This window comes from Micropterus dolomieu, linkage group LG07 (genome assembly GCF_021292245.1).
Source record: "Micropterus dolomieu isolate WLL.071019.BEF.003 ecotype Adirondacks linkage group LG07, ASM2129224v1, whole genome shotgun sequence".
NCBI classification, from domain to species: Eukaryota; Metazoa; Chordata; class Actinopteri; order Centrarchiformes; family Centrarchidae; genus Micropterus; species Micropterus dolomieu.
This window is the reverse complement of record NC_060156.1, coordinates 11,846,492-11,857,352: the sequence shown is the minus strand read 5'-3', so window position 1 is coordinate 11,857,352 and position 10,861 is coordinate 11,846,492. Positions and strand designations below refer to the sequence as shown.

The 10,861-nt window shown below is 40.7% G+C and overlaps 1 protein-coding gene across 9 annotated transcripts in view; it reads right to left on the bottom strand.

Moving 5' to 3' along the window:
* Positions 1–765: 765 nt before the first annotated feature.
* fmnl2a (formin-like 2a) overlaps positions 766–10,861 on the bottom strand; it is a 60,217-nt gene continuing 50,121 nt past the window's right edge. Inside the window, exons 16-28 of one of the 9 annotated variants that reach the window (XM_046055101.1) lie at positions 10,738–10,758; positions 9,644–9,768; positions 9,343–9,542; positions 8,888–9,122; positions 8,661–8,729; positions 8,498–8,578; positions 7,689–7,818; positions 7,401–7,564; positions 7,169–7,270; positions 6,438–6,533; positions 5,878–6,001; positions 3,184–3,283; positions 766–2,743 (exon numbers count right to left, since the gene is read on the bottom strand). In XM_046055101.1, coding sequence (XP_045911057.1) covers position 2,743; positions 3,184–3,283; positions 5,878–6,001; positions 6,438–6,533; positions 7,169–7,270; positions 7,401–7,564; positions 7,689–7,818; positions 8,498–8,578; positions 8,661–8,729; positions 8,888–9,122; positions 9,343–9,542; positions 9,644–9,768; positions 10,738–10,758 — 1,448 coding nt within the window. In that variant the 3' untranslated portion in view covers positions 766–2,742. Of the gene's footprint in view, positions 3,284–4,042; positions 4,805–5,877; positions 6,002–6,437; positions 6,534–7,168; positions 7,271–7,400; positions 7,565–7,688; positions 7,819–8,497; positions 8,579–8,660; positions 8,730–8,887; positions 9,123–9,342; positions 9,543–9,643; positions 9,769–10,737; positions 10,759–10,861 lie in introns of those variants that run through there. The other 8 variants (XM_046055103.1, XM_046055104.1, XM_046055097.1 and 5 more) reach the window with 8 other exon arrangements.

The following is a 10,861-nucleotide window of genomic DNA, read 5'->3' as shown; positions in this document are numbered from 1 at the left end:
CATTTTCTTTGAATCACCGCTGTGATATAGGCTCAAAAGTAAACATGTATTCGGAATATGTATTCTACAAGCCATTTGGAGTAATTTGGTCAGTTCTAACATCTCTTACTTACGTCACAGCATTTCCTGTCAACGTTTATAACCACCTTTCTTGTTTTCTGCCTACTTCCTAAAGTTTAGGAGACACCTAGCTAAAACGAGTGCAGGCTAATACAACAGTCTGCAATAAATTCTAATTTCATGAAGATTATGTTCTACTTTTGAAAAAGCTGTTAAGGTGTTGATTAACCTCATTGATCATTGTGGATGCTTATATAAGGCTGCGGAATTGTACTGTGTTATCCTGAGGTCTTGAACGCATTTATATCAAGGGTAGCCTAAATATTACCTCAGTCTAACAATAAAATTCAACACTACCACAAACTGCAGCCTCCAGAATGACCATACAGTTGGATAAACACCTTTCTATCACAGTAGAAAAAGGTAGAATTTATTGCACACTTAGATTGCAGATAGGATTGAAGTACTGCTCTTCGTGTGACAAGTCAATAAATGGTGAGCGTCTTGCATATCATCGATGAATTGATTTATTTGTTTTTTTCTCCCCATACAATTGACTTTTGTCCTCCAGAAGCTGTAGTCAGAAAAACTGAATAGGACTCCGTGTTGTTATTGTCCAAAGTAAGGATGTAATGTGTTGAAAGCCCTCGTCAATTGTCCTACCATTACACCCGTTTTAAAAAAAGAAAACAAATCTCAAGGTTCTATATTCAATGTAAATAGTTTATTTGATCATATTCGTTGGAAATCTCATAACACCTAATTTTTTAAAAAGTTTGTTATTTTGTAATAAGCACAAACTGCCTAAAATACATTTCTGGTGAAAGTAAAAAAAAAACAAAAAACATGCCAGTATTATCCAGTTAGAGAAATGTTGCTATTACACACAGTGAAGTTGACAGGAAAAGGAGATGATCGGCAGCATGTGCTTCAGTGGAGATAATTACAGGAGGGTGCATCACTAAGCAACAAAACCAGCTAATCACAGGTCAAACTAATAGAAACTAGTTTTATTAGATACATTGTGTATGAATTTCAATCTGTTCAAATGTACCAACTCTTGCGAATCAGAACATGTTGCACGTTTTCGTAGCTGGCTTTGACGCACCTGTGACACACCCACAAGTCTCCTGCATGACACAAGTCTCCTGCATGACTGTGAGACTACTGTAGATTCTGGCTGCATTTGGCTTCATTAAATATACAAAAATGGAAACAAACTATAAGTTAAAATAACATTCAAGTTGTATAGCACAAGGCAATGAAAACTTTTGTTTAAACAATATGTACAATATTAACCATCTGGTAATGTGAATTAAGAAAAAGAAGAAAACATGGTTTGTAGCAAAATATCTGTACATTTAGGAAACGTGTTTTAGCATGTTTTTGATGATGAACATGTTTTTAATGATCATGGACACGTATTACATGAAAGCATGAGCTTAAAGGAATCCTTTCAGTGGTTAAATACTATACATTAAAATTACAATAAAATGAGTAGACACAGTAAACCTGGAATTTATAATTTGTAAAAAAAAAAAAAAAAAAAAAGGTTATATCCAGTTTTAAGAATGAGATCATCCAGTAGGGTTCAGCATCTTTTGTGCTGTTGCTACATTTTGTCGAAAATTTTATTTTATGTTGTGTTACAGGCTCGTTTCCCCCCTGTCGGCCTCAACTTGTTCCCTGAAACCATAGAAATCGCTGTGCTGCTACAGAAATGCAACATTTAAAATGGACGGTACAGTTTTGAGGCTTGCTCTGTTAAGCGTAGTAACTTATGAAAGAGAAGTCACTGTAGGCTAGAGAGGCCTGATGTAGGCTATATAATTCGCATTAGCCTCTTGTTTGGAAATGAATTACTGTTTTTTATGTCTTTTCTGTTCATTCTTCATCATCCTTTTACTTTAGTACAAATATAGAGTTTGAATTATTTCCTGATCAACTTTTTTGTGCCTTATCATCAGCCCTTTTTGTTGAAAAGCACAGGTTGAGCGCATATTTCTATGGTAAGAGGAACGGAAAAGAGCACCGGAATGTACTGTAATACTACGGTTATCAAACAGATGCAATATTTGAAACAGCTGAAGGGAAATCATCCCATACATTCTACATTTTCCAAGGAAGCATCTCTTCACGTGGCTCTCAAGGCTCACCGCAAGTCCAGTATTACACATCTTAAAATTAAAGCCAGATCAAGTTGTATTGCTTGAAGTGGGGAGTATTTAAAAACAGTCATCACACAAACAGAAGACGGCGTGACATCCCCTCAAAATTATGTTCAGGCACTTGGCTTGTCTAAGGTTTCTGAATCAACCTTTCAGACACTTTAAATTCAGTCCCATACATGTCCCAGTCCTTCATAGTGAAATGCTGCTACTATCCCACAGACATGGCATAACGTGTATTCTTATGTAATATATATACATACTCATCTCTATGGTCGCTACAATACACTCGCCGTTTTTCACTTATCGTCCTTCACTCTGCGTCCAACATCCTGTGTTTTCCTCTATTGACGTTACACATCCTCACCATCTTTCCCCCACCCCAGCACATTCAGTGTTCCCTCGTCACATGACCACTTCGCCGCTATTCACCGGCCGCAGGTTCTGATCGTCAAAGCGTCTCCGGACACTTCTTCGCACAGCGTCTGCCCGCCTGTAAGGCTGATTCCTCAAATCTGAGAGGGAAGAAAGGGGATTGGATGGCGGGGTTGGGGGAGGGTGAAGAAAAGAGCTGTCAGTCATCTTGTCAAGGTGTTTTGATGAGCCCACATGCTCAAGAGTGCTGGCAGCCTGTCTTTCAAAGCAGCATGAGTTCTACACACAAAGCCTTGGGGGTCAGCTGTCTCTGGGTGTTACAACTGAGACAGGCCACAGGGGTTTGACTTGTAGGCTTCTCCCAGAAATGTAGAAAACCCCTTGCATGTGCATCTTCCCCGTAAAAAGGGCGGGTAATAACTCAAAAGAGTAACTATTTTTTTTATCATCAGATATCACATTTACTGTTCTGTAGGAGATAATAATTAGGAGAACCTAAATGGAGAGGTAGGTCAACACTGAGCAGACCCTAAATGAAAATAAGGTAAAACAGGAAGGGAGATAATAAAGAGATGCTTGCCAGGTTTGGGACACATCCACCACTACAGAGGTGCTACTGGAGGAGTTCCTTACCCTCGAGTAGACATTGGGAAATTTAGTAATATTATTCTTCTTTAGGGCTAGATGAAGAGAAGACAAAATGAAGGTTAAAAATGGAGGAGGCAGCGGCTGACCAGAGCAGGTCAGCCCAACATGTTCACACTGGCGTTCGCTAAGAGATCTCTGCAAAGCAAAGTGGCAGCAGGCTGCATGGGGAAAAGGCCAGAGAAGGCTAAGGGCGTGAGAGGGGACAGAGCTGGAGAATGTTAACTGGTTCAACTGGCAGGGAGGAGGATGGCATGGAGGATCAAAGCTTCTGTAGCTTCCCTCTTCTGTGTTATAAACTCAGTCTGCTTTGCAGAGTGGCTACCAGCAGGACAGAGAAGAGCCCGTTTCAAACTTCTAGTACAGAGCAATTGTGAACTGAGATAAGTAAATATAGTTCCAGGACACAGCAGGATTGTTGCGTTCATAAGCGTCTTCACCAAAAACCAAACCAAAGCATGTGTGCAGCCAGGGAAACACTGATTACCACTGATTTTATATCCACAAAGCAGGTGTAAATCAAGTGAAGCAACCTGAGTGCGTGTTAGTAGCAGACAGACAGACTGCTGCAATGTAAATGATTACTTCTATGTGGACATTGTGCAGAAGATTAGTCAGCCTGTCAGATAACAGAAAGTCATGTGACAGAGAGTTGACCAGTCAGCAGGCGGCAGGAGCAAGCACAGCATATAGCTAACTGATAGAGCAGAGATGCATTGTAGGAAAGCGGCAGGGACAAAGCAATCGGCATGCATGAAGCTGTAAGAGCAGCAGTAATGATATTTGACAATGAACACACAAACAATCATTTTTTAATTAAAACACTGATTGAAAGACACAAAAGCAAGTTATAATGCCACAGGCACTTACACAATCATGACGTTAGTCATACCTGCCATGTAGATGATGACTGAAGCTCGTATACTACTGTATATCACAACACGGGACTGTAACATGTTAGGTGCTACTGACCACACCGTATCATTCAATTAGAATAAATTCAGTGATGAACCCGAAAGTATTCCACAAGTCAGTGTTTGTTTTCAATCTGTCACCACTAGATGGCAGCTCACAGCTTCACTTTTCACTTGATGAGTACACTTTTCACCAATTTTCATCTCCTGCCAGTACAGATACGAGTGTGACCTTGGAGACAGTTTCCTCTGTGACATTATGGTTTGCCATGGTTGATAAAATGATGATGATAAACGGGTGTGTCACACTTCATGCAGGTGGGCAGAGAAAACCGTTAAACCCAATACCAAAGTCATGCTCAGGAGGGAGAAAACACGTGAACACACAGCAAACACACACAGTCAGGCACATGTGTGTGTGTCTCAGGTCTGAGAGTTGAGTGTGATGGTTAAGGTGTGAAGAGGCATGCAAGAATGGAGGAGAGAAAGACATAAAAGAAGAGAACGTTTTGTTCCAGCAACCTTAGAGAAGAGCGACAGTTCTATAAGCTTAGTAATGGTACTCGTCATTGAGGGCGGGCTCGCAGAAGAACCGAGAGCCACGCTTGGCTGTGCGGGCGGTAAAGGGCACGGTCTTCAGCACTGCATTGAGAACAACAAGAACAACAGCCAGGACAAGACAAGACAAACACAATATAAGAAAGCAGACTCACAGGGGTTTAGCACTTGTTAGCACTAAGCAAATACCCAACAACAGCATCAAGGGGGGAGGTGGGGGTAAGCTCTACTGAAGACAAAAACTTAATTATTCCAAGCTTGCCTAGTTTTACCATTACCCTCTTTCTGGCTTTGTTTGTTAGAATATAGTAAAGTTATGTTGTTACAGATGTTTGTCACATCTGAATTTAAATTGCTTGTAATTTCTGTACAGAAATGCTCAAACTAGTGTTGACGTCAACAGTGTCCCCGTTACATAGTTTACCCACTAGAGAGTGCAGCTGTAAAAGGTTACACTTGGTCACAAGACTTAAAAAAAAAGAAAATACATTCATGAGAACCCACTCAAGATTGTGTGTATGTTATCTTTTTATGTTTTAAAAATAACCAATATCAGCCGACATATTGTTTTTTAAACTCCCCAATATTGATATTCGGCATAACAAATCGTGTATTAGTCAGGCTGTAGTAGCTAAGATATATGTATGTAGTGGAGTAAAAATGCAATATATTTTTATAAAGTAGCATTAAATTAAAATATAATGTACTATATAAAGTATATGTTCTAAACTTAACCACAGTACTTGATTAAATGTGCTTAGAAAAATTCCACCACTGCCCTTTGAGAGTTTAATCGCACTTCTAGTATCTATCTAGTAGCTATTCTCTTCTGATTGATTTATATTCTGTCTTCATACAGCTGGTGTTACAAAGCAATGACAAAGCAGATAAGATAAGCAATGATTATCAGACATGTTTGAGCTGAACGTCACTGGATTAGCTAGACTGTCAGTGCATGTTTGTACTTGCTAGGTTATACCTTTGGTTCTCAAACATCTGAAAGCTGAATTTTTAAAGAGCCAAAGTCATTGTGTTAGTTGGTTTAGAATCCCTTTGTTAATGACTAAATGTATAGCATCAGAGGGGAACTTCATGCAGAGCGCCCTTTATATGTGTGTGTGTGGCAAGAGACTGCAACCAGGCCCAGGTAACGTTACCCGTGATGATGTCCTCAATTGCTCCATCTTTGCCTTCATAGACGTGGCGGCTGTCTTTCACCTGTTTCCTCCTGAGTTCCTGGATTAGCTCTTGCTGCTGCCGCTTGTTCTTATGAGATGGAGACTGAGGACGACACACACACACACCCACCCACCAAGAAATTTTTTAACATCTAATAAGTGTTACTCAGTCATGCGTACATTTTAATCTACATTTATTTTAGCTCAAACAGGCTCCACACATCTCTTTACTCAGTAAATCTGTGCAATGTGTGAGTTAATTGAACCATTTAGGAAGTATAAATGCTGATCCTGAGTCAGAGTGAAGTGGCTCAGCAGGGTGTTCGACTGTAGAAGCAGATGTAACTACACCCGGCAGGCAGTCAACTAATCCTTTGATCAGCAGTCTGGAGGAAGGGAGGATGAAGCAGAAGGGGAGGAAGTGGAACCGGCTTACCTTCTGGTCGTCATATTCCAGTGTAGTCTCCTGCCCTAGAAAGCAGGCGGGAGGGTATAGAGTGAGAGAGTGGATGAGGAAAAAAAGAGGAGGGGTGACTTACTTTCTGGTCTTCCTCCATCATGGCCTCCTGTTCGAGAAGTTTCTCCATCATAATCTGCTCCTGTCTCTTCTTCTGCTCGTTGTCCTCCTCTGCTTGCTGAGGAGATTACATATGCATAAACATTTAAACAAAGTTACAAAGTGTTTAAATACTGCAGTTTACCAAAGAGAGCTGTGGTGTTGTCAAGATATAAGAAATACTTATTTTAAAAACGTTCACTAGTTTCTGTGCTACTGTAGTACATAAGTCTTAAACTGTGGTCATGTATATATACTCTTTAAATGAGTGTTGGTATACAAGGAAACGCTGTGCTGTAGCGATAACACCAGATGTAGTAACATATTGTACATATTTCAAACGTATCGTTGTATCCCCACACATGCTGTTGTGACTTAAACAGGATCTCCACAGTCTGTTTACAGGAGTACTATTGCATATTTGGGGTGTAGAGAAAGAGGTGAGGTTACCAGACCTCGGTAGATAGCTCCTCATCTCTGCATCTCAGCTTGAGGCTATTAGCATGGTCGAGTTGCATTGTGTGTAATGTAGGCGGCAGGTTTTGACGAGGAACAAGAATGTGGGGAATTGTGGCGATATCTCTGGTTCTACTTAATTGATATTGATACATAATGAGTTCGATTCAAAATTAATGCAAGTGCACTATATCAGTGGAGAACTCTTTCTCCAACAAATTGGCTGGCGAGGTGTAATTTTTTGACTTTCCAACTCACCCTGTAAGCCCTCACAAATCGCACAAACACAGGGAAGAAGACGGAGGGCGGTGTTGTTTTGGAGTTTTCCCCAAAGAACTTCACCGCCTCATCAAAGGCATCCTTTCAAACACAGACAGCAGACTTAGAAAACATTTTGGTGACTTCATAAAAAAACCCTGTCACCTTCAACAGAGTTTTAAAAAATAATAAGGCACTAAAGCATTTACAAAGCAAGGTGTGCTCACGTTACCTGTGCAATCTTAGCGTCATCCTGCAACTTCTTCAGCTTGCTCTCATTATGCGCGATGAAGTCTTTGAGCATGGTGTTGTGGCCGTGCATGCTGTACTCTCTTTTGGTCAGCTCCATGCCTCTGTTCAGCTCCTTAACATCCAGCAGGACGTTGTCCAACGACACTGTTAACATGAGCAGACATATCAGTGCACATGCAAATCCCACACTGAACTTTAAGGAGCCAAACAACAACACGTGGCACAGCAAATTAACTTAAAACCAACACATGTGCACTGTACGACTCACCTGCTGCAGCCTTCTCCACATAGTGCAGCTCGTTGTAGAAGAGAGAAACTTGCGCGTATTTCTCCTTTACCACATTGGCTATGTAGTGTAACAACGTCATCTTACGGTCCGTCGACTTGGTATCAAGTAGCTGCAAATAAAAATGTAAATAAAAGAGGGCCTTTAGAAAACATGTGAAAAGAAGAAGTAGAAACAGGGTCTGAATGAGTTTTTTTTTCTGACCTGCCACTTTGGCAGGTTACTGAACATTTCTCCTGGCCTGCCACTTCATGTTTTTTGTCTGTCATTTAGGAAATCATTGTATAACAATTCAGAAATGTAAACAGTCAGTGGTACCTGAACAGCAGAAATATGGAATATAGTATACATAACCTTAATCACTAATTATTCCTAACTTAATTTTATTTAAGTAATTGCTAATTAATTGTTTCTTGTGCAATTATTGTATATTTATTTACACTGTGCAATTCATCCATCTTTGAAAGACATACATATATATATATGTATATGTGTGTGTGTGTGTGTGTGTGTGTGTGTGCGTGTTTATATGCATGTGTATATTTAGTATAATGCTATTGTACATGTTGAATCTTGAGCTGCTGCTGATTTTCCCAGTGTGGGATCAATAACGTTTATCTTATTTTAAGAATTGCTTAAATACAGTACATTTTTTAATATAGAAAAACCAATTTGCATTTTGTGGCAGGTGACCTGAAAGTTTTACTTGCTACAGCCAACATTTACCCTGTACTAATGCTAATGTCATTCCCTGAGTAGAAGGCTTTAAAAAGCAGAAGCAGTAAACTTACCAAGTCTAAACTTTGCAGCTTGAATCCGTACACCGCTCCTCTTTTGCTGCTGTTCATGTAGTTTCCAAGTGCCAAGATAATCTGACCGACAAATAAGAGTGTGAAAAAGGAAGCCATGCATTAATTTAACATTATGTTCAGTGCAGGCAAATGATTTACTTACCTCTAGAATTTTCTTAAGCTTCTGTGATGACTTGATGGACACAGATGCTGCGATGACTGCATGAAGTTGCTGTGGGGAAACGGTGAGGACGACAGAGAATATGTCAAATTCAGTGCAACATTGTCCCTTTCTATGGTAGCAACATCACATATACACAGTTTCAGTCTCAATATATATATATAACAATATAATATTGCATCCCACACAAAAGAGATCCCAGTTCTCACCGGCGTGAGCATCTGCACGCTTTCATAGAAGTTGCCGATGAAGGCCATGATGGTCATCTTCTGCATGAGTCGCTCGATTTTACTGAACTGCATCATGAAGCGGTCCTCATCCGTCAGGCTCTCCAGTGGCTTGCGCTCCTTCTCAAACTGACGCATGGTTTTAATCTCATTCTCTGTGGGCTGGAAGCGCATCAGACACTCCACAAAGTCAACCGGCAGAGTTCGTAGGTCAAATCTGAAAGACACAGGAGCGAACAGACATAAAATAAAAACAATCATACATTCACTTGTAAATTGCAGATATAAGCATTAATTCGAAACTGAATTTTTAATGAAACACTTGTCTGGTGTTCATCAAATGTCAGCATGCAGTACACTCAAAACAATGTCTCATTCAGGAAAAGTACTACATGCAGAGAAAGCACGCAAGAACACCAGAAGTATTGGGGTCTTACATCTGAATGGCCTTGCAGATCTCCTCAGGAGTCTTGCCCACTTTCCTCAGTGTGATGGCCAGGTTCTTCGCTCTGTTGGAGTCCAGTAGCGTCACCTTGTTGGGCCCCTTGTGGCTGACCTGCCTGCTCATGGTGAGGTCGATTGCCGGGCCCTGGGCTTTCGTCTTGAACATCTCCTCGAACTCGTCCACATTCAGGTCCTTAAAGAGATGGGACAACAGAAAATCAGTTAATGTTACGTTTTCGTAAAAATCAGGCCAGAAATGGACGTAACACTTGCTAACAGCGAGAAGACTCTCACCTCAAGTATCCGCTCATCATCAATCTCATTGAAGACAGTCCCGTTGATCTGGTTTGGTTTCAGGGCTACCCAGTTGAAGACAGGCATGCGGAACTTTGTCTTGATGGGTTTCTTGATCTTAACGGCTACACGGAACACAGAAGAGTTAGCACAGCGTACCTGTATACTATCAGAGTGCACACACATACATTCGCACCCGTGCAGGTGAAAGGGTAGACAGGTATCTGGGATTGGTGACACACATGGATATGGCTGTATTATCTCTAGAAACGCACAATCCTTCTTCAAATTGATCACTTTTTAAAACTTATTTTGTCAGAATGTTTCCTTCCTTTAAAGTACACAACATACGACACTTGGTCCTTCTTTAGCCGAGTGAATCCTGTTAGCCTCTGACGAGAATAAGGCCAAAGGGTATACCTGTACAGTAAATGGGGCACAGGGGGAGGATTTCCTGCTTGGCCCGGTGACACACACAGATTATGGCTATTTGTGGCCACCTGGGCTGATTCAGTGAGGCTGAGCATGGAGGTGGCGCCCTGCTTTGCCGCACAGACAAGGTGTCAGCAGGGGCAGAAAGATAAGGCAGGAAAGGTAAACAGCATTCCAGCTCTGCATAATGCATATCACTTTCTGTCATCTGCCAGCCACAGCAAGTCACTGTGTCTCAGCATGCAACCGACACTTTGAGATGTGGTGATACTCAATTCGTACAAACACACACACACACACACACAATAACAAAGCTACAAGAAGGTGTAAGGGTAAACCATGCAGAATTTTGAAATTTGGTATTTTCTTTATTGTTTAAAATCTTCAGTGCTTCAGAGAAAGTCTCACTGCAAGAGGAAAAACAGGAGAATGAGAGAAAGAATTTACATGTTTTTGGAATATGTGGTTTTATATGTTGCAGGGCTCATGTTTGTTAAAAGTGGCAAAAAGAAATGAAAGGGGAAATTATGTAAATTACAAAAATGGGACTTTTTTCTGTGTTTTCTACTGGGATTCAGAAAGTGAAAATACCATTTTCAAAACTTGTGATAAAGGGAACAGTAAGGGGGGACAAAACACCAAACACGGCAAGCAAAACCTACAGAAAAGTTTGATGGGTCCCTCTGGTTGGCAGAAAAAGAAACAATTCAAAGACAAATCATGAAGAAACTGAGTTAGTGAGAAAGCTTACACATGTACATCTCAAACACTCGGCACGGTAAAGGG